Below are 23,501 nucleotides of genomic sequence, written 5' to 3' on the forward strand. Positions count from 1 at the left end.
CTGTGACATAAAGGTTGAACCTTTCTAGTTGTTTTTTTTTGTGGTGCTTTTTTTTTTTTTTTTTGAGATTGGAACATTTTTCTATCATAACTGAAGAAAAAAACCCCTGTGAAATAATCATACTTTTTGTACAAAAAGACTTTAATTTCTATGTCATGTAACATAACTTCAAAGGGCATAGATTTGGGGCTGAGTTTCAGCACTGATTTGGTGGCCAAGTGGGAAGATGGGAGCCTAGAGGGTAAGAAATAGAGGAGAGAGGCCAGGTATAGAAATAAAACTATTTCTCAGCGGACAGCCTTGGGAAACATGCACACTTACTCTGACGAGCGGATCCTTTTCAGCATGGTTCCTTCTCTCCGTTCCCTCCCACCCTCCAAATGGTAATTGGTGGGCTGTGCAGTAGAAATGTTATTAAAGAAAAAAAAAAAAAAGAAGGAAGAAAAAGTGGGTGGGTGGGGTATCTAGGGATTTGGTGTCTAAGCTCAGGAGTTAAGCCGGAAATCCCAGAGATGTAATGAAAACAAAATGGACTTTTCACTTGCGCTGTGGCATTCTGGCAGTGAGAATGCTTTCGTGAGCCAATGTTTTCATTGTAGGTTTTCTCGAGAGAAGTAGTGGAAACGAATCGTTAACCCCTTAACAGGAATGAATGTGGTTGCTGCTTTGGGAAGAGGGAGTGCCGTCTTGGCTCCTAGTTGCCATGCTGCAGAGCTTGGGGGTGTGTGTATATTTGTGTGTAGTGGGGAAGGCTGTGTAGATACCACTTGTAAGGAGTTTAATAATCTTAATGGTAGATGTGAAGTGGTTACTTAGCGGTTGTTGTTTTTTCCTCTTTGCATGTATGTCTTTGCAGAAAGATTTTAGCACAATCAGCACAAACCACTGTTAAGCCCAACGGCTCTTAAACTCATTCTTTCTTCTGCCATACGGTAGTGTATTTCCTGAGCAAGAAAAGGGGGACACTGCTCACTAGTCCCTCAGCAGGGTCATAAAATCTGCAGATGGAAAAGACTTACCAAGTAGTAGATCCCAATTTTCTTGGAAAGTGCAAGTACAAGGTGCATGTCTGTGGCAGGTGTGTTGCATGTATAGCTTTAAATGTCCACCAGTATTGCACAGCACTCAGCCTTGCAGGAGTAAGCCCCTTCATTAAAAAACAAGCAAGTTTGGGGAGGAAGGGAGGTGGGAGTGATTATCTAATTTATCTTAACAGCCACTTTTGGTGCAGAGATTGCAGATCCCTGTCCTCCATGCTCTGATTAGGCTGCATTTTATTTCAGTACTTTATTTCACCTTTTGATCATGGCTGGCACTTATCATATTTCTCTCTCCACTCTCTCATTAGGGTATTTTATCTGCATGTATTCTTGCAAGCAGTATAGAGCATCAGCCCTCTGCTCTAGTTAAAGAGCATCTCATCTACCCTTTAGCATCTCGGAAGAGCAATTAAAATCATTATACACCTTCTTCCAGCTGCCTTAGATCCTCTGGTCCAGCCCTTGCATGCAGGTTGTGGGACTCTTGGTGCTGTGAAGACTTCGGACATAATTGCATAGCTGCTGCAAGGGGCTGTGTCTCGGCATCTGACCTTGCTCAGTCTGTCTGGCCTCTGAATAGATGTTTGCCTTCTTTCTTCCCACTTTGACAGCTCCCCCGCTCTGCACTTCAGCCCCTCACTCTGCCCCAGCCCACTCCTTGTCTGCTCGAGCTGGGAAAGCACCGTGAAGGGAAGGTATTTGTGGTTGAAACTGCCTTGGCAATGAGCAGAGGCAGGGGAGAGTGTCGATTCTCCTGCACGCCCGTGTTTGAAGACGGGAAAAAATAAGAAAGGAAAGATACACCGCTGAATAAATGATCATTCTACATGGGGTTTATACCATGCTGCTTTTGTAATGTTCATTTAGACAGGGTAGAGTGGTGGGGGAGAAGAGAGCAAGATGCAACTGCAGACAGGGATTAAACAACCTTCTTCTTTAAAGACATTTATAATTTTCAGAGTCAAACCTGTAGCCAGCTAATGTAACTATAAAAGTCTCCTTTGAATTATTGGTGAGGTGCTCTTAAGTCTTCTATTACAACCACGGTACTTTTGCAGAGGCAAAATCCGGATTTGAATTTAGCACCTACTTGTTTTATTTTCTTTAATAAACCAACTTCTGGTTAATTTTTTCCTTTCAGTGCTGAGTTTTTGTTTCCCATTTTCTGGAGTGCCCTATTACTAGGTCATAAAAAGAGTTTAGAAACTGGAGAAAAGTTTCCTGAGCAAGAAGGAATGTTTTGTTATTTTTTTTTCCTCCTATGGCTTGGCCTGGAGCCAACCTGTCTTTCAACAAGTAGAGAGCCATTCCAAGTTTAAATTTATAGACCAGAGTCCAGGTTCAAGGGCTGCAGCCCGCCAACAACTCCAGCCTCTTTGTTACTGATTAATTTTGCAAGTGATTCAGCTGGTTTGCTCACTTCTGCCGGCTCTTCACAGCACTGCAGTGCTTCCGAGACGGCTGCCACTGCTTCCCCCTCCCCTGTTTTTCAGGATCACTTTCCCCCTTCACTGTAGAGCAAGAACAAGCCCCTAAATTAATTTTAACTCCATGCAGTCCAGGCTGCACCGTATTGGCTTTATGGTAAAATTATAAAAAATTCTTTCCTTCCACTTTTTTTTTTTAAACTCCCTCTTTCCTTTTCCCTACAGCTAATTTTAAACATTTAGAGGTTCCTGTTTCACCTCAGTTAATATTAACAATTTCTTCTTGGCATCGTTTGGAACCCAGCTTCCCAGGTTTTAATTAGTTTATGTAAACACATACCAAGGGGGCAAAATAGTTTCTTTCAGCTTTACCTGGAAAGGATGTTTCCCATATCAGCAAGGGGGTTTCCCTTGCAGAGGGATTTGAACAGCAGAAGTTTTCAAGTGGTCTCAACATGGGGCCCCACAAGAATGAGTGTGGGAGGTGAGGGAGAGAAACGGCAGGAAGGAAAAAAGGATGAAAAAGAAAATCAACCCAACAAAAAGAGTTTAGGAAAGTACCTTGAAGTGAAGATGGTCCCAATCCTGCAACAAACTGGATGTGAAAGCATAACCTTATTGACGTCAGTGGGGGTTTTGCCATTGGCTTTAGCAAAAGCAGGATTTCATCCTTAGCCTGCACCAAGCTGTAGGTACGCCAACGGTCCTCTCACAGTCAGCAGGATTACTGATGTGCAGAAAGTTAAGCATGTCTGTAAGCGTTGGCAGGATTAAGATCTGTGCTGGTATTTTCAGAGTGAAATGCATGTGGGAGGTTTTTAAAGAAGAAAGTGCATGGGAGTTTTAAAAAAAGGAGAGTATAGCCGAGCCTGCCATTTTTAAAGTGCCTTGGGGGAAAACCTGGGTTGCTATTAAAAATATCGGAGGACTAATGTGTTACTAATTGTGACACAATTAACTGCTTAAAAGTGTTCAATTGTGAGACCCAAGAAAATAAAAAGATGGGTGTGAATAGCTAGAAATTCAGACCTGCATTTCAGTTTAAACATTCCTTTTTTTAAATTAACTAGAAATAAAAGCAAGTCTAGAGGTTCACTTTACTGTGCGTCTTGGTTACTCTGCTGATAGAAACCTATTTTTGAGTAGGCTGTTGAAAGAATTAAAAAAGGACAGACGAGAAGAAGCTCAAACCCAGTAGCTGTCTGAGACCCCTATATGTTGGCTTTACCACAACATTCTTAAATTCTTGTTTAAACATTTCTCCAGAGCTGTTACTCTGGAAATAAAAATGTGTGCTGTTTGTCTGCAGCAGATTAAAAGTTTACCTTTAATGTGACAGCTTCTCAAATCTAGTGTCGGAAACCCATCTCTGTTTTATGGTATTATGAAACAGGTCTGGAGCAGAGACAATATATTTAACTAAGGGAAAACAAGATAGAACTTGTGGATTTCTTTCTTTGGTGGTTTATAACCAGAAACCTTTCCCGTGTCTGTTTCTGAAACTTTTGTGCATACAAGTGGCCAGCACATGTAAACCACACTTTGAAATTTAACAGCTAACCTTAAAAAATCTTAAGTTCAGCAAAATGGAACTTTTCTTTTAGTCTACGAACAGCTCTTTGTAATGATCTGGCAGTGCAGCATAAAGTGTGGTGTTTTTTTTTTTTTTCCCTCCAAAACATTCATAAATTTCAGCAGTAGAAAACTGAAGCACACCCGAGCTCTATGAAGACTCTCTCTCACATCTGCCTCCGCCTGTGTACCGATTCCCTGGGGTCCCATTTATAACAATCTAACAAGATAGACTCTGCCTTTGAGTATCAGTAAATATGGCTAAAGATCACAAAACTGTGCTCATAATTGTTCAAGACTAAAAGGCAGAATACAGTGTTTGATTAATGTTTATGGTACAGGGCCTTTTTGCAGAAAGTAGCTAAGAGAATAACCCCCAAATCCCTAAAAAAAAAAAAATCTCGATGCTCCACTCCAGCCCCCTCAGACTACATTGAACATGCCTCATTATGCAAAGTTTATAATTTAAGATGGTGTATTTTATTTTTTATTTTAAAGCTGATCAAGGATACTTGCTGTTTTTTGAAAGGGATGCACGAGGTAGTTTGCTGTTAGCAGTGCTAGTACACAGAAGGAAAGAACACCTTTGCTGGCCACCAGAAGCATCTATCCCTCAATCCAGAGGCCTTTTGACTCCAGCAGCTTGTTTCTTACTGAGAAAACTGTGGCCTTCGAGGAGAGACTCTAACTGAGGTATGCAGAGCACTGTGCCAGCAGAAATATCACCCCAGCATGTCGTCATGGGAGAACCTTGGCACTTCTAAAATCACACTTGAATATTCCTGTTTTCAACCCTCCTGTTCCTACACTTCTTCCAGCCCTGGCTATGTGATGGAAATACTGAGAAGAACCTAAACTTCATCCCACCCTTCTCTAGGGCAGGTCTGTGCAGCTTTGTCTTCATGGTTAAAATAGAGTAGACTATCTGTCATTTCTCTATCACTGCAATCCTACTTTTCTTCTTGGGAGTGCAGCAAGTCCAGAAATTTTTAGTGCTTGTTTTAACCCTCCCATCTCTTTGCCAGCACCAGCTTTAAACCACCCACAGCAGACATACAGATAAGCACTCACATTTCTCATATGAGGCAGAAAAGAATGGCTGGATTTTCCAAAGTGCCTGGCTGCATCCAGCAGTAGGGGCCTCAGTACCCCTCTGGATGATGACACAAGCTCTGTTGTCCAAAGTGACAGTAGCAGGGCTATGGCAGGGAAAGCCTGCCCTCTGGTTCACTGCTCACAACCCTACCTTTTTGTGCATGCACTGATATTTTTGACCAAGCTTGAAACCCTCCAGGTCTCTGTGCCATTAGCATGTTCCCCTCCTCCATAAGTTCCTCAGCAAAAAAAAAAAAATTGGATTAACCAGATCCAAAATCACAGACAGGGCACCAGGTAAGGCAGTGATCTTGCCTGTTCACACTTGCAGCCCGGGTGCTGCCAGTGATGGAAGATGGGATGCTTTGTGCCACTTCCTGGAGCCTCGGCAGCACTGCAACCACTGCAGGCACGGTGCCAGAAGATGGCTTTTGCCTTGTAATTGAATACAAATCTAAGGAAATTTCACTTGTGAGTGTGCAGTAGGGACCTTCTCCCCATGGGAAGGTAGGAGCTCCAGTGTGAAGTGCCTTGGGCAAGATCCTGTTTGAGTTTGTGTTCACTGAGGTGAGGCTGGGTACCCTCACTTCCACTGTGGGTGCTGGTATCCAGACCAGCCAGGACTTCTCTGCACTGCAGCACTGCAAATGAGTACTGAGGAAGAGGAGGAGGCACGAGAGAAGGGCCTGAGGGGTGTGTGTGTGGGGGTGGTGGTGTAAGAAAAGATCTGTGACAAAATCATGTGACACCCACGTAAATATTGTTTGTATGATTTGGGTCCTTCATCTTTTGTTAGCAGCAGCTTGTTAATTAACAGCAGATTAGTGCTGCTTTCTTCTGACACATGAATATATTTTGGGCTAGAAAATACTTGTACTCAATAAAACTGTGTGACTGAACAATTCAGAAAGTACCAGCGGAGCGCCGTAATGGATTCCCTTTTCATCCCCTCCCCCCTGCCGCCTCCTCCTCCTGCTCTAAATGCAAGCAGATTTCTGCAGTCTAGTGCAGAAGAGACATGTTAAACACAGCTAAATAAATCATGTTTACTCTTGGCGTTCTTGGTAGTGAAAAATCTGTTGGCTGTTTCTACTTCCTTATTTCTCAGCATTTGCTTCCTACCTGTTTTTGAGCTTGTGCCCAGAAATAGTAGTTTTGTCAAACGGGTGGATATGCCAACCAGCAGTTCCCTCTGCCAAAGAAGCTGCTGGATCGCAAAACCCAGTGACTTCTTTCTTACAGTGACACTGAAATTATTCCCCTTCCCCTGCAATGGGGTATAAAATAAAAGTATTAAAATCTGGAGAAGGAGAAAATGTAACCAGATCCTGGCAGTTTAAGAGCCCAGATTAAGGAAAGTTGGACTTCTGTTCCAGAAGCCCTCCTTTAATCTGTTTGTGGAGGTGAAAGCACAGGAGATAGCAGTAATAGGAAACAGACACGCTCCCTTTCTCATTATCATTCCTTGTCCCGTTCCTCCCTACAAATGTGTGTGGGGTTTGTTTCAGCATTTTTTCCCCCCTCTTCTCTACAGAGAGCTTTACAGCTGGAAGGGAAAGGTACCTAAGCTTTTATTTTAACCAAGTCAGGTGGTGAGCTCTAGTGTTGTAGGTAGTGGAAGAACTCTGGTTTTGGGGATGAATTATATTCCTGACCTGGGTGGCTTCATAAACCTCTTGCTTGAGCGAGGGCTGCTAAAGGGACTGAGCTATCTTTGCAAGATGAGGTGAATGCAAACATGACAAAGTCATGCATAGCTGTTTGTGACATATCCACTGTTGTCAGCAGAGCTGTGTTGAGTGGAGAGGAGTGTAGCCCAAAAGGTAACAAACTATTTTGATGCAGTCCTAGGTATTAAGTGCTCTTCCTTGACCTCAGGTGGAAAGCCTGGATCCATCCTTCTTGCTGCTGTTATCCCAGATATCAGTGATCCCAGATGTGACTGTAACATGGATTATGTGCCTGGTGGACTCTCCCTGTCTGGTTTTAAAATTACAAAAAAGATCCTTTTTCCCATCAGAGCTTTGCATGTATTTACTCTTTGATCACATTGGAAGGGCCTTATCCCGTCTCCAGAGAAGCTTTAGTTCTGCTTTCAGTGGTAACAGGGATCTGGCCCATACTGGAAATTAGCATTTTAATGGCTTACTTAAAACCCCATTGGTGGTACACTTACAGGGCTCCCAGCAAGAGGAGAGTCCGGCTCTAGGGTTTTGCAAAGCCATGTTGCAGACTGCAATGCCTGCTGAAAGAGACGAGCAAGGATGGCTCATTTGTCATAGATTATTAGTATTGTCAATAATAACATGCCTACAGAAGCCAAATTAATTCCTTCTACAAAGTCCAAGAAATGCCAGATCAGTTTCAGAACAGGGGAAAAAATAAACGGAATCAAATTTTGTGTGTTATGGTTTCTCTGAATTTCTGGTGGGAATACTCTGCGATAGAAATGGTATTTCCATAGAGGCATTGGCTGCCAGTTCCCTTAATTACATTAAATAGTGGTATAAACCTCGGCAGAACGTAAACCTCTGTTACAGCCAGTCATTAGAATATTGAATCATAAGGAGTAATGATACCAGAGCTAACGTTCTACAACAGTCTTTATTATATTAGTGATTGAAGTGTTATTTAAAAAATAAGGTCTGTTGTAGCGGTTTTGGTGTGCATGCATATTTTCTGTGATCACCTATTAAGAGACTGAAGACTGCATTTGAATTTATTACAGGGAAATAAAAGGCTTGCTTAGAGGAAGAACTACTAGATCGCTGCTTATGATTTTACAGTTTGATTCCGCTTGTCCTTAAGGAAGGTTCATAATGCTTACTTCAGAAATGGCATTTACATCTAGAAAATTAGGGTTAAAAGGAGTACTTTGTTGCAACTAATTACAGGCTAGTTCAATTTTTCAGTTGGTGACATTTTAGAGATTTTGCTTGTAATGCAAGAGGTTGCAGAAAGATTTGGTTAGACAGTGATATATATATAGAAATAAGCTTCTGTTTGGATACATTGAAATTTTAATCAGAAACAAACAAAAACCCCACTACCTTTTGTTTTACTGGGGTGATAAGTATAAATTTAATATCTCTTCCTCATCCTGACCATGGATGTTTGATGGTTTGAGGGAATTCTTCATCGGTTTGTACAATACCTCTGGTTTGTTCTCTCTCTTTTTTCTTTTTTTTCTCTCTTTCTTCTTTTTTCTTTTTTTCCCCCAGAAATGATAGTAAAAAGCTTTTTTTGTGTGTTATACTTTTGCCTTGTGGAGAAAGATGCTATTCTGTACAAACAAAGGGGTGAATTGGGAATTATGAGGGGATCTGGTCCAGAAAAAAATATACCTCAGATAAAACATCCTGTATGCAGTATGGTTCTTGGTTTCTTGTAGCTGACTTTGCTCTTAGTTTTATGTCGTACCGAAAGGAGTAAGGGGTTGTTTTTATAGCGTTCTTGTGTTTTACCTCTCCTGGTGTAGACTTCAGTTATCCTGTCTAATTAGCCAAATTCTGCTTGGGTACAAGTCCTTGGCTAAAAAGTTTTCATTGTTCTATTTAGCAGCGGGATTGGGTGCAGATTTGCAACATGCTTCCTTGTGCAAATGAAACACTGGTTTATTATTTCCCTTTTTGAACTTATATTATAGTGTGAGCTACATTCCTGGCTGGTGGTTTATTTGTCAGCTTTCTTTCATTATTTAAAAGCTAGTTAATTTTCTAGCTTCTTTTCCATTCAGAGGGCATCATTTACTCAGTTGTGCTGATGTCCAGTAATTTGAAGACTGAAGCTTTAGATCCTCAGGGTTCCCCTTGTTTGGTGGATTGTTTTACCATCTCCGGTTGATTGCTCTGCTCATTTAATTTGACAGATTCAGTTATCAGACTTGGGCCTGCTTGTACACATGTGGCTGGACTGGTTTTTCCCTGAGAGATTCAAAACTCAAAGGAAATCTTAATTTTAAAAATCTCTCTTGCTTTTTCCCCTGCTATGATTACTTGCCCTGCTTTGCTTAAGTTTGGTGTTAGAGAAATGCTCTACTGAGTGTGAATGTCCTCCATGCTCATGAAAAAATTTGCAAATTATAAATGTGCACATTAATGAGACTCCTCCCAAACACTGTTGTAGTACTTGAAGTGTAATGTATGCATTCACACTAGGCAGGTAGACTATTTTTCACATTGGAATTCAGAATTTATAAAGTGACTACGCTTACATTGCTTTTGGCAAAGAGTGAGCCCCAAACCAGGAGCTGTGATTCTCTCCCAAAGCTAATTGTGTCTGTATATTAAGTTTGTCCATCTGTGCTTTGCAGGGACATCAGCAGCACCTGATGGTCTTTCACATTTCCAGCGGTGAAGCAGTTAACAATGCTGCTGCTTAATATATGGCAGTTAGAGTCTTCTTAGTTTCCAGAACCGTTAACTAAATCAGGTGGATGTCATTAGCCAGTTTTCACAGATGGGGAGACTGAGGCACAGAGGGGCAGAATGACATCATCTGCTGCTCTTTCCCCAAGTCTCTCCTCTTCCAGGATTTGGTTTTGCTACCAAACAGCAGAAGACCTGCTAAAGCCTTTTTCAGTGTGACATTGAGACAAAATTAAAAAAAAAATACTAGTAGAAGGCAAACTTTAGAACAAGAAGAGATACTTACCTGAGCAGCTGTTTATTTTCCAGAGGCTGCATTCTGCCTGAGGATACAAGTGTGCAGTGCAGTGTCTTCTGATGTGAGCCTGGCTTGGTCCCAGTGGCCAAGGCAGTGGAGATGTCCACTGGTGTTACTGACTTCTGCCTATGTGGGACTTTTGCCTTGCCACTTCACTTCATTTTAGCCCCTTGACAACGCTCTTGATGTTAAGTCCTCTGATTATTTGAGTGGTATTTCTCTCTGTAGCTGCCTGTATATATTGTTTTGCCCTTTGGAAACAGCTCTTTCAGTCTACTGAGTTTCTTTATTATTTGCACGGAGATGATCATCTATTGGGGTAGTTGTATGTTTAATTTACAACAGCAATCTTTGCTGAAATATATAAATATTCATGATATATTCAGGACTAAAAATTTGAATCTCCACAAGAGTTTTTACAAGCATTGAAACTCCCCAGGGTTTACTTAAAAGAGTTGGGGAACAAACTTCGGAAAATTGATGAACTGTTTATTGTCAACCCTTTATGCCCTTTGAAAAACAAACTCCACAAATCAGAGTGATTATTGTTATTTGTTAGTTTATTGTGGTAGCTGCTGGACATTGCAGCTCAGATCAGGACACCGTTGTGTTAGGCATTCTGCATCCAAGGAATGAGAGTCAGGCTGTGCTTGGAAATGTTTTGGAGCTGAACAGACCAGACAGGCAAAGGATGGGAAGGGGAAAGACAAGCTCCTGAAGGGGACAAGCTGTGTCCCATGTGGTCCGTGCCCTGGAGTATGAGCCCTGGCCCTCTTTCCTCTTAGAACCCTGTCTGCAAGAGCACACTTCTGACGTGAGAAAAGGCCCTGGTTTCCTATGTTTATGTCACAGCTGTTGATATGCTGTTGATATGCCTTGTGATGTTTTAGGTCTAACGCTGCCCTTTTTTCCCCTGCTATTGCTTCTGAGTGCTCTGATAGAACAGAGATACAGTCCTCATGGGGCAAAGCCTTGTGTCAGTGGGATGGGCAGAGGGCACTGAGGGAGTGGCATCTTTGGAGTAGGCAAAAGACCTTTTTCCTGTGTATTTAACTGGGATGATCCAAGACGTTTCAGATTTCCCCTTAGCTTCATGTTCAGAGCACAGACAAGGGGCCAGGAGCTGGTCTGCATGAGCATCAGGTGGAAGTGAGGACTGGTGGTCCTGCAGGAGCCCTCCCAGGAACCCAGATCATAGGTATGTTGGTGACACTGCTGTGCAACACCTGAACACTCCTGTGGGTCTCCAACCCTGACCACTGAGTGGGTCTGGTTACAACCCACGCCCCTATTTCCTAAAAGAGACATTCTGGCACCGCATAAGCAACCTTGTGGAACTCCACAAGGCAAGTAAAAACCTCCACAGCTTTCCCTCAGTGTCTGAGCCTCCAAAATTCTATCTGCAAATACATGGACAACCTAACGTGGATTTTTATGCAGTGAGAAGAATTGCATGATCAAACCAAGATATTTATATATATTAGGATATTTATTCACCACATAGGGTGTTCCAAGCTCAGTTTATTTAGCTTTGTAAAGTGCTTCCAGATCTTTGTGTGGAAGGCACTAGAGAAATCAAAGGCATGTTATTATTATTATTGTTGTTATTATTGTTGTTGTTATTACAGCATCTAACTAGTGACAGGCAACCACAGCTGCATACTCATTTCAAGCCACTTGTATTTAGGGGCTGATTTTTACAATATTGACTCCTAACAGTTTTTCCCATTGACTCTATATGCTGAAATGTGTGTTCACCTGCCCTGCTGAAGTATCATTCTTCTACAGAAATATGTAAATGAGATGCTTTTAAAGAAAGGATGAACATTTGGCATAAATATTAAGTATTCACATTTATGTGGTAGAACTCAACTGCTGTTTAAGAAGGGCTTCAAAGCCACCAAACGTATGAGCTGGTAGTTGCTTCTCTGCCATGAAAAAAGGAAAATGTGTTAATTAAAATAAAACCAAGGAATCTCATAGAGAAAGGATAACATTTATGGTATTTAAGGGTCTGAGATGAGCTACGGACAGCCCAGGAAATGGAAAGCTGAGTTTCACAGTCAAGCATTTTAATCAGTACGGTTGTGCACAGCCGCTGCCACATGTGTGTTATGTAATGTCGCACTTTACCCGCCCACACACACCTAGAGACAACAGGCATCTTCAAAAGGTCTTGGCATTATTCAGAGGAAAGACTCCCAGCAATACCCCTGCATGCTGTTTAACCTTATCTTTACTTCTGTTTAGGCATTTTAATTTTTTTTTCTGCTTCCCTTTTTTCTCCCCCTTTTTCTTTCCTGTGGTACATCAGCAGTGAATGTTTCCGAGTCTCCAAAATTGGAGCAGATACAGGAGGAAAAATCCTATTATCTCCATGATATGTTTTCACGGCAGCTCTGAAGGTTCCAGTCATGGCCGTTTAGTGCATTTTGTATTGTTGTCCTCATGCTGTTATTATTACTTTTTAAGTAGAGATGAAATGTTACATTCTAATGATACAAGCTAATTATTAAATGGTATCTAGCCTATGCTTTCTTTAGATTTTAAAATGGGAAATGCTTAACTGGAGGTTTTAAAGATCTGCAGAAAAGTCAAACAGGCCTGTGAAACTCCAGGATCTAATAGCAAAGAAGGTGAGTCATTTTACCACTACCCTGAGTTTGAGGACATCCATACTCTGGCTTTTGGGTAACAGAAAGAGCTCAAACACATTTTGTTCTGGTGTCTGAAGGTAACTGTTTTTCCAAAAAAGAAAAGAAAACAAATAGGATGTCATTGGCTGCTAATTAGATGTATTTTCACTGAAAAGTCATTTTAGCAATAATATTGTTATTATGTGCTTCAGTGTGAATCCTTAGTGAAGCTCTTGAGCTGTGAGAGCTTGAACTTATCAGACATTTTGTAATGTGGCTGGATTTTTGTATCCTTGTTTAGAACGCTGTGGGGAGTGGAGGATCTTTCCGGCTCAGACATGGAAAACACATTTCTTACCAACTGATTACTAGGGTGGGCAACCGAGACCTCCTTGCACCCTTGTTTTGCCCTTTTCCCTCATTTTTTTTTTCACTGACAATAATATTTCTTCTTTCTGTTACATTCCCGCCCTCCTCTCCCAGACAGTGGTCAAACCCCAGGGTGCACCTCTATCTGAGGGAAGGGACTGGCCTTTGTTATTTTGGGCTACTTCCATCTCCTACTTGTACCTACTTGTACCACAAGTTGGCATTTCTCAGTAGCCAGTAGGCTCTCAGAATCAGGTAGGCTACTGCTTTTGAAAAGCAATAGCCCATGGCAAACGGTGGACTTAACCATCATTTTCCTGTTGGTTTCTCACCCCAGATTCTTACTTTGTAACTGCTGGGTTGGGTTTCTGAGGGTTTGGATGTTTACTCCATCTTACTGCACCAGTTGTTTTTATCCTTCGCACTCTAAACCAAAGTGACTGATAAAATATCCAAACTGATGAAAAAGAATGGGATTTTTTTCCCCTTTATTTGCTCAGATTTGAATTAGGTTATCTGCCTATCTTGTTTATGAATTTTTGTGCTGTCTTTTCTGCACAGACTGTGACTCCCAAATCTTCCACAGCTCCATTTCCATATTCCTGCATGCTTGTTCTTTGTTAATCACTTGGCAAGCGCTTATTTGAATATTAAAAATTTCTTTAATCATCAAAGGCAGGAGCACAGCTTCATGAATATTCATATTTTTTTCCTCCTCAGACTCGATTCTAGTTCATTACCCTGCAGTAAAGCCAAACAGTCATCAATCGCGCTCATTACAGCCGCTGGCGTTTTGATTGGCTGCCTGCTGCTGGTAGCCCGCGTCCCCCATCCTCCCGTTCTCCTCCATGAGCTGTCGTGTACCTGCCAACAACAACAACAAAAAATATATCAACAATGCAAGAATAAATTTCTCCAGTTGAAAAACAACTTTTCAAACTTGTCGAACAGTTCTCACCACTTCTTTTCTTCATTTGTTGTTTTTTTACACCAAAAAAAAACCTAAAAAAAAAAAATAGAAGGGAGAAACTTGAGCTTTAGAGATGAATATTTGTCAAGAGAGTTGACGTAAGTTTCATTTGCATAATGACTTTGTACTTCTGCATTAATAAAATTTGCATATGAAGCCATGTTAATTACTCCTGATCATGCTTTTTGCATTCATGCATAGTAATTTTCTCCGACTTGTGAGAATTAATGTCTTGGCATGGGGGGAGAAAGGGGGGGGGAGCTGGGGTACTGTCAAATTTCTGTGCCAGTGCCCCTCACTCACACTCTTTCTCCTTGCTCACCACATAGCTGTTCTTGTTCTATGACTCATTTATACATTATCATTTGAAATTCTTGGGAGAAAGAAATGTATCAATTCAAAGGGAATCCTTGTCTGCCAAAAAAAAAAAGAAAAGTAAAAATCCCTGAGCAAAATATCAAGTGAAATCCCTTCCCTATACTCCTTCTTCTCTACCCAGAGCAGCCTGTTTCCAGCTGAAGCAAAGTTTTCGTCTTGGCATCATAAGTCATTACCAGGGTACTGCTCCAAGCCCACTGTGTGTGTACTGGGGCAAGAGGCAAAAGCTGGTGTGCAGGTGTGTCTGGCTGAGCACTGGGCTCCATGAATGAGCATGTGTAATAGTGTATCTGCCAGTGCCACTGAGTCCTTCTGCCTTTCCTGGAGGATGCTGTATGTACCTGCCAATTGCAATGTACTGCTCTGCTAGTTGCTGTTGAAAATGTCTGTGTCTCTGTACATTCTATGTGTGTACATATGTGGTTGCGCATACTTGCTTTGTCAGTCCTGTTGGTGCCTGTGTAAAAAGACATGGTAGAAAGATAATAATATCTGATGGGAAAAGCCCGTATGAGAGGGTGTAATACAGATGAGACAACCTGTCTTAGTAAAAGCTCATAAAAAAAAATGTTTGAAAGATTATTGAATAATACTCAGTGCTTAGTCTTTCACTTTTGGATAGTGCAAGTGATTAGTGATTAATTTTTCACTTGTGGAAGTGTCTGTTCAAGGCTGCTGTGATGGTACATATAAAACCCACCTCAAAACATCTGCAGTCCTCTCCCTGACATGATGGGCACAGGGCAGCGATGAGGCTTCAGCCTGCACTCTGAATTTTTAGCCACAGTATCTGAACAGATGTTTTTCTTTTTATTTAAAGAGATTTTTTTAAATAATGGAACTGAGATTTAGTCTCTAACCAGCTATTGATTGATTTTCTGTCACCAGACAGTCACAGAGAGACACACAGAAAAACTTAGTTCATGCCCTGTTTAGTGGCTTATGTGTCTGCCTGTGCACAGATACACACCCAGGCACTCACTCAGGCAAGCACCCCCAGGGATGTTACATGTGGCTGCATTTAACACGTGACATGAGATGTAAAGCAAAGTCTCTCAAATTAAGATCAGGTTCCCTGATCTGAGCCATGCTGAGGTGGGATATTGCGAATGCTGCTTGCAGCTTTGTCTTTGTGCTCTGCTCAGGGACTTTTCTGCAGATGTGCGAGAGGAGCGTGGTATTTTACATATACCATATCATATGGCCAGTCATGCTGAAGCTCAAGGAGAGGGACAACAAAAGGATGCAATTTATGCCTTGATTGTGGCTTTTGTCATGTTCATCTAGGCTTTTATGCTCATTTCCATCTTCTGGGGTCATGTCCAATTTACCTTATTTTCTTCTTTGCAAGTTTAAAAATAGCAGAGAGCAGAAAAATTACACTTAGCAGTGCCTGGGAGTCAATATAACCTGTGAGCTACTGCCATATACAGGTATTGAGTATATGCCAAGGCTATTTGAAGTGTGAGGACAAAATCCTCCTTTACCATCAGCAATGCAGATCTTTTATTTACATGGTGACAGTGCCTGTGCATGTTTCACACTCCTGCTATGAGCAAAACTCCCCTTCGTATACGTGCAGAATGAATGCAGAATATATAATTGAGATCTGCAGTGCAGGTGGGTGATTTCCCAGGGCTGACCCAAGAGGAAAATCAAGCCTCACATATTGTATAAGCAATGTCCAAGTGACACAGAGCTGCATGTATGTGCCTGCTCACCCCAGTCAGATCAGATTTTTGCCTTTGGGATTGCACCACAGATCTTGTGATCTGCTCTCCCTTAGTGCTGGTTGTGGCTGTGCCTTTTGTGGCAGTCAGGGGTTTGCAGGAGTGTATTATTTTTTAAATCTGTGTGCAATATTATGTGGTCAATTTGGTGTAGAATTCTAGAGACTGGCTCCCCTCCCTTGCTTTGTGCTGTGTGAGCTGAGCAGAAAACTCTCAGCAGCACCTTAGGATACTGTCTATCTACCTATATCTTTTTATCTGTTTGTTCATTTTGTGTTTGTCCATCACCTGTAGTAGTTAAGCTGAGTAATAGTAGATCCCCTGTCTTAATTTTGAATTTTAAACAGAGCCTTTATGAGGAAAAATCCCACAGAAGAGGGGCTGGAAAGGTAAAACATGGGCATGTTCCTAGCAAACACAAGCTGAGCATTTCTGAACACCAATTTGTTCTATCTCCATACCTTTATTGGAGGCCAGTGAATACTTCCCTCTTCATGATTTCCCTTTTCATGATTCTATGGAATTATATCTATTCTATTTGTGACAAAGAAGCAAACCCTAATGTGGTACCAAAGAGGAGGAGAAATCACCTGATTTCACTTTGCTTGTAGGGTTGGACTCACTGTCCTGTTCTGGCAGAATGATGATCTTTGTCTCTTAGCACTGGATTCAGAAGTGGTGGTGGAACTCCCTGAGCATTTGCCAGAGTCTCTCTTTGTTCATTCTTTTTCTCCCTTACTAACCCTTTCCTTTCCAACACTAGGTTCCTTTCTAACACTAGGTTATCACTTTTAAGATTTCCTCATATATACCAGAGGATAGAAAAAGGCCTTCTGAGTTACAGGTTCAGTTCTGTTAATTCCTTGGCAATTGGGTCCTATAGCCTTTCCCATAAATTCTTTAGGTACCTTGTTAAAGCCAATTGCTGTCTTGCCTTTAGTACCTCTGTTGGAAGGCTCTTATAGGATTCCTTGGCCTTTCTATTTGAAACCTTATTTCCCTTTCTACACTAAAGGAAATATATTGGATAAGAGAAGGGAGTGCCTCCCTGTACCTACTTGATGAGCAGGAATATGCAGATTGTATCAAATACATCACTGATGGACAGGTAGGACCCAGCAGGACTATAGGAGAGACTATTACTCTCAGGCAGTGTTGTGTGCTAGGACCTGTGCACTTCCACATTAAAATCCCATGCAATTGCGTTTGATGGTGCACTTGGCAGGCTTCATAAAATTCCTCTGTGTGACGAGCTCCTCCAAAACTTGTAGTATGCCACCATGATGTGCAGAGTGTTGAGGGACTGCAGGACCTTAGTCATGGTGAGGCCACAGACATGTCTAAGTGTAACCTGTGGTCCTACTCTAAATCCTGATTTCAAAGTCACTATTTTCCCAGCAGGGGCGAGTGGCCAGGCAGCTCATGATAACCTGTGCTAGCCTTTTTATTACGTTTTGCTTGTTCCATGAAAAAAAACAAACTTGTTATTCATATAGATGTTACAGTGGCAGCAGAATATGCACATAGAATTCCTTGTCTGAGATCAATTTCCACATGGCTAATGCACAGTCCTGTACAAAATGCAACATAGGTAAGATCTTGATAATAGTTATCATTACCTGCTTGTATAGTAGTTCCAGGGAGATCAAACAGTTACAAAAGCCAAGCAACTGAGCCCCTAAAATTAAAACATCCTTCCATGAGCCACAGAGATGGCTTCTATTTAAAACCACTCCTCACAACAGAGCACAAATTTTATCCTTGATGCTTGAAGCTCAAGTATTTACACAGGGAATTTAGACTCTTCACTTGTGGTTTTGGCAAAAGCTTCACACAAATGTTTTGCACTGGTGGTCTCTTAGCCATTTAAGATAAACGACAAAATCAAATGCAGTCCTTGCAGACTGGAGCACTGGATACTGTGCCAAGGATGAAGTATCCCTGTTTGCCTCACATGTGTGGCTGTCAGATCAGCATGCAGGCCTAGTTTCCGAATCAGGACTCTTGAGGTGGAGAGGCTCTCTTGGAAAATGTTGCTTTTTTAAGGTTGGAGGGAGCATGGATAAATATTTCTCCTTGCTGCCGCAGTGTAGGCTCCTTTAGAAAATGTTTTTTCTAGGGTTGGAAGGAACAAAGATAAATATTTCTTGCTGCTGTGGTGTTTGCATGTATGTGAAATGCACACATAGCCAGAATGGCCACCATTAAAAAAAGAGAAACTGTTTGTGAGAAGATACCCCTCAATTAACACACATATTTCCTGATCTAAATACAGGGGAAAACTGTGGTTTCTGATCTACCACTGTATGGTAACTGTTGGCAAATGCTAGCTTTCTAATGGAGACACTCCACCATGTATCTTCATTTAGCAGCTGCCCTTGATTAGTAGCTACCGTTTATTCAAAAATAAAGTGGCAAGCATAGTTTTAAATGAAGGGGGTGGGATTCTTGTTGGGTATAAGATGGTGCCATTTGCTCAGCTCTTCTTTAAACTCTGCTGATTTGTGCCTACCAAAAATGCAACTCCTACCTGATTCTGCGTGTGTGTGCATATCTGCATTTGTTTGTATATCGATATGTAAGACTCGTATCTTAGTTTTTCAAAGTCGTGGAGCTCAGTTTGGACAAGTGCCAGGAGAAGGAAGCATTTCCAGCAAAGCAGCAGAAAACTCTTAAATACAACTTTTAAAGGCAGGTGATTCCTAGAAGGGTTAAAAATAAATAATACGGTTGGAGGTTACAATATCATCTTTTAGCTACCGGCAAAAAGGTTGCTCCCTTCTTCACAGGCTTGATAGGGAAGCAGGCTGCATAATTGGGATGTGCAAAATATACAACTGGCCATGGCTGAAGCAGGAAGGCAGTACAGTGGTCACCAATGCTTTCTTCTGGGAGCTCGGTTCCTGGCACCTTGATGAAGCCATTTGAGTTCTAAGTCACTATACTCTGTCTGGGCTAGCGTGTGGAGCCTGCTTCAGCAGCAGCTCAGCAGAAAGCCTGCCCAGTTTTGTGTCGGCTCAGTGCATTAACACAGACATAAAACAATAATCCCCCTTTTGATTCAGTCCCTGAACAAGTGCTGGTGGTGACATCTGCCACCTCTAGCACTCCTCCATGCCAGGGCCAGCCATTTCTCCCACTTGCCCTTCTCCATGCCCTCCACAGGCCCCCAGCCCAGGTTCCTGAGTCCCCCAGATCTATTCATTCTCTTCCTTTGCCCGTCACAAGCCCATCAGCCTCAGCTGAACCCAGAGAGGTGTTCAGACCGAGTGTATCGCACATTAGGCAGCCAGCCCCCGCCTTGCCTGTTTCCCCTGTTGATGCCGCCTCTGTCCCTTCAAACTTAGATCCAACTGACAGTTTTTTCTATTGTTTTTTCTCCAGGGCCGTCCAGGCCTGCAAACCTGCCGGGGGCTCCCATAGCTGCCTCCTCCCACCCTCACACATCCGTGATAACGTCACCTCTCCGCGCACTGGCCTCCCTCCCGCCCTGCCTTAGCCTGCCCTGCTGTGGTGCACGTGCAGTCTCAGTTGGCGGGACTCAGACTGAGATTCAGACTGAGACGTCAGGCACATTTGGATGTCATTGTCAGTTGTCAGGTAATAGAAACAATTTTTTTTTTGTTGCTATCTGAAGGTCAGTAGTGCTGCCAAGTGATGTCATCTTTGCTGTGGGAGAGCTGCCTTCACTGGGTCGCATGGGGAAGGCAGTGAAAATGCTCTAAACTACCCCCCTCCCCTTCCTGCTTCCCCCTCCATCCTGACAGAGGTTGGGGAGTGGGAAAGGGTGTGCCTCTCCCTCCATTTCCCCAGTCCTTCCCTCCTGCCTGCCCACCTTCAGCGGTCACTGGTCGCCACTGCTGGGCCATTTGTGCCACATTGTGAATAAATGTCAGACTCCTCAAAGAACGTGATGCCCCAGTACCAAGATTTCATCTCTCAGGGATGTTTATTTTAAACTTAATTGGATAACATTTAACATCTGAGGGGTTTGGGTTTTCCTCTTTCTTTACCCCTTTCTCCCAAATCATTCATATTAAAGGCCCCCTTCCACTTCCATGTGCATGCAGGATGTATGTGCTTCATACTGTTTTCTCCCTTGCTTTGAGAAAATGCTCCTTGGTAATATGCCAAAAATCCTTCACATCTCCTCTGTCAGACCCCTCACATCTCCCCTGTCAGACTTTTCCTTTATTCCTTTTTTGTGCCTGACTTTTGTCACCATGAGTAGGGGAAAGTGTTGTGGAAATGAAGGCTCTCTGAGCTAGCCAAAGAGGACAAGGACATGTTGTCACCAGACCCCATCATTTCAGACTCAGTGATCTCTTTGAAATCAGTGGATGTTTCTAAGTGTGGCTCAGTTGCAAGATTAGGTCTATGGTGAACTGCAGGCTAGAGAGGTGAAAATGGGGAGAGCTTAAAAGAAAATATAGCTGTGACAAAATCTGCAAGCATTTATGGAGTCTCACTGTGGTGGGTCAAACCCTGCAGCCCTCATTCATGCTAACGTGTGTGGAGTTTTAATAGGGACTTACCAGAATGATGCTGGATAAGTAATGCATGAGGACCAGAGGATTTAGAGACACAGAAATGACTGTCAGGAGTAAAGCTTCTGGGAAATGTCTCTTCCCTGAAGCTGGCAAGACTTTGAGCCCAACTTTTTCCTTCCACAAGCAGTGGTGTCACCTGGCTGCAGTACACCGTATCTCGTGAGAATATTCCTGTACAACTCTCCTTGTAATAAAGCATGACAAGAAGTTTTGCAAGAAATTTAAATTTGCATCTTGGAAACCCTCAATCTTGAAATAAAATATTCTCAGGTCCTATTTTAACTTTGGGTAAATCTCAGGAGCACATGAGGAAGGCTCCTGTGCTGCCTGGGAGAGGCTCACCCTGCACCCAGCTGCTTGCACCCGGCTTGCAGCGACACATTATGTCAATCAGTGCATCTTGGGAATTTGGTCAGATTTCCTATCGGAGCTGCTGCATACAGTGTGTGTGTGGCTGCTATTTTGATCAGGTGTTGCTTCATCAGCCTCAGCAAATGGACCAAGTGGCCTGAGATGGTTGCAGAAATGGGTTCTTCCGAATGGTGAGCATTGGAAGTCCTTTCCCTCCCCTCTTCCCTTCTGCCTGTAACCAGTAAACCAAACTGGAGCTGTTCTCATGTTTTGATGTTCTCTGTCTTCGCTAGTGCAGTATGCACACAGGTGACTTTGACAGGCAGGATTTTGTAAAAGTGAACTGGATGTCCTGATTCCCTGTTGCTTCTGATGCCAGCAGCTAGTGGGGAGAAAGGCAAGTAAACATAGAAAAGGAAGGAAGGAATAACTTATTAGAGAATATGGGAAAGTGTGGCTTTTGTGCTTTGTGTATTTTGAATTCTCACTTTGGAGTTGTGCACTGTGAGTTTTCAGAATTGCCTGTTTGCTGGGAGAGTGATGCCAGCTCTGTGGAGAGACCTGTTATCATGGCTTCCTGTAATTACCGCTGCAGTCTGCCACACTTAGAGAATAGGTTATATCAAAGTGCATGCTACATGTTTATGACAGTAGTCGGTCAAGTTCTGCTTGAAAGAAACATTTTTTTCCCTTAAGAAAGGAGCTTATATCTGGTTAACCCTTTCTTAGCCATAGCATTCACTGCATATGACCCTGGGGCATGGTTAAACCCTGTGGCAAGGGTTATGGGATCTTGCTAGTCCCATAAATGTTTTGTGGAAATTAAAGGAAAATGAGTTACTTGTGATGACTAATAATCTAGTGATCCCTGCATTGTGCCCTCTTTTTTAATTTAGGCATTTACAACAGTCACTTGCTCCAGCTTTAGAGATCTGCTTGTCTCTCTGACTTGATTAGCCTTTTATTCTGTCAGCCCTGTTCTTGCTTCTGAGGAATTGTTTCCTTCTTTGAACAAAAGCCATCAACAGTTCCCGCCTCTCCTCCTCCTTCATAATTTCTTACCTTTCTTGTTTTTCAGCATTCATTTAATTCAGGACCTGGAGTTTTTTCTGTGCAGTTCTCAAGCAAGCTGTGACTCTGAAGGCTTGAGGTTGCAGGTCCTCCCAAATCTCTTCTGGGCACTCACAAATAGGGCCCTTGAAAGTCCCAGGAGTTTTGTGCTGGAGAATTTGTGGTGGGATTTGTGGCACAACCATGTGAAAACTACATTTGAAAATCTCCAACCTAGATAAGAGTCATTGCCTGGAATGCTGAGTAGCTTTCAGTCATGCACAGGGGAACTGGTGCTGCTTCATCCAGAGCTGTTTGCAATCTTTAGAAAATGTGTTGCTAATAGTAGTTTCAATCACAGTAAATGATGCTGGGAAGCCTGCTTTGCTGTCCACCATGTCACTTGGCTACTGCTGGTTGTGGTCCCCTCTATCTTTGTTCAATTCTTTGCATTCAGGGCACCAAAGGATGAGGAAATCGTGACTAAAGGTCTATGTTTTCGTATGTGATTTGAAAACAATATGTACCACGGAAACAGTCTCTCTCTCTCAGTCTCTTTATTTATTTATTTTTAGCCTCAGAGGCTTCTGCCTGTTGAATTGGGTTTTCCCATTTAAATGTTTTTAGTGCCTGTTTAATTAGAAGTTGGAATAGAGTCATGAAATTCACAGGGTTGTGTAGCTTGGATCTAAAATATAAATGGGCAAAGCATTCATTTTGCTTTACCTCTTGCCAGATTAGGATGCTTTTTTGAACCTGCTTTTTATTTCATTTCAATGAATTGCAACTGCTCAGAGTAACTGTAAAACACACACAGGGTTTGGGTTGTTTTTGTTTGTTTGGTTGGTTGGTTTGGTTTGGTTTTTTCTGCATAACAGAGACATGCAAATGATTGTTGAGAGACGTAATTATGTAAAGAAAAGTATATGCCCATATTCATACACATACACTGCAATGCTTTTTGTGGGGCTATTTTTTCACAATACATCTTCATAAGGCTCTTTTTATGATGCTGATTTATTAATATTGTACATTAAGGCTCAAATTGTCAAAGCTGCCTAAGAGATTTGGATGCCCATTTCCCATTAAAGTTAACGAGAGATGAGCTTTGAAAACCTCAGCACAGAAGTGCATGGCACTTTACAGTGTGCACTCCAAAGGAAAAAAAGTCCCTGCCCTGAAGATCCTACAGCGCAAAAGCCCCAGAAATGGAATTATAATCAGCATAAAATAAAGGGGATTATAAAAGCACACATAATAATTTATCCCCTACACCTGCATTCAAATATATACCTGATCCAAAATCTTTGGACCTGGGCCTGCAAGAGAGGTTTCTATGTACCTGTGTAAATGAACAAAATCTATCCAATACACATACACTCAGATAACCAGTGAAACTGCTTCCTTTCCACATGTTGTCTGATGGAAGAAGGTGGAAAATTATTATGATGCTTAGTTGCATGTATAAAACCAGCAAGTGGTCATGGATGGGAGTGATAAATGGACAGGGCTGTGAAGTTTAGGGTCTAAAATAGAGGAAGGCATGAGCCATGGCTCAGAAGAGAGCAACATCCTCATATTAATTCAAGAAATGAACTGTATTGGTCCTTAGAACATTCTGAAAAGTACAGTCATCTTGTAAAGTCAGTTTCAGATTACTTGGCTACT

The 23,501-nt window shown here is 42.2% G+C and overlaps 1 protein-coding gene across 4 annotated transcripts in view; it reads left to right on the forward strand.

Annotated features, from left to right (window-relative positions):
• The window catches only part of BCL11B (BCL11 transcription factor B), a 92,729-nt gene that overhangs the window by 21,607 nt on the left and 47,621 nt on the right, over window positions 1-23,501 (forward strand). For 2 of the 4 annotated variants that reach the window (XM_009905264.2, XM_009905273.2), the window contains exon 3: window positions 19,267-19,482. The exons of the other annotated variants lie outside the window; for them this stretch is intronic. In XM_009905264.2, the coding sequence (XP_009903566.1) occupies window positions 19,267-19,482 (216 nt within the window). The remainder of the gene's footprint in view (window positions 1-19,266; window positions 19,483-23,501) is intronic. 4 annotated transcript variants of the gene reach the window in all.

Source organism: Dryobates pubescens, chromosome 5 (genome assembly GCF_014839835.1).
Source record: "Dryobates pubescens isolate bDryPub1 chromosome 5, bDryPub1.pri, whole genome shotgun sequence".
NCBI lineage: Eukaryota > Metazoa > Chordata > Aves > Piciformes > Picidae > Dryobates > Dryobates pubescens.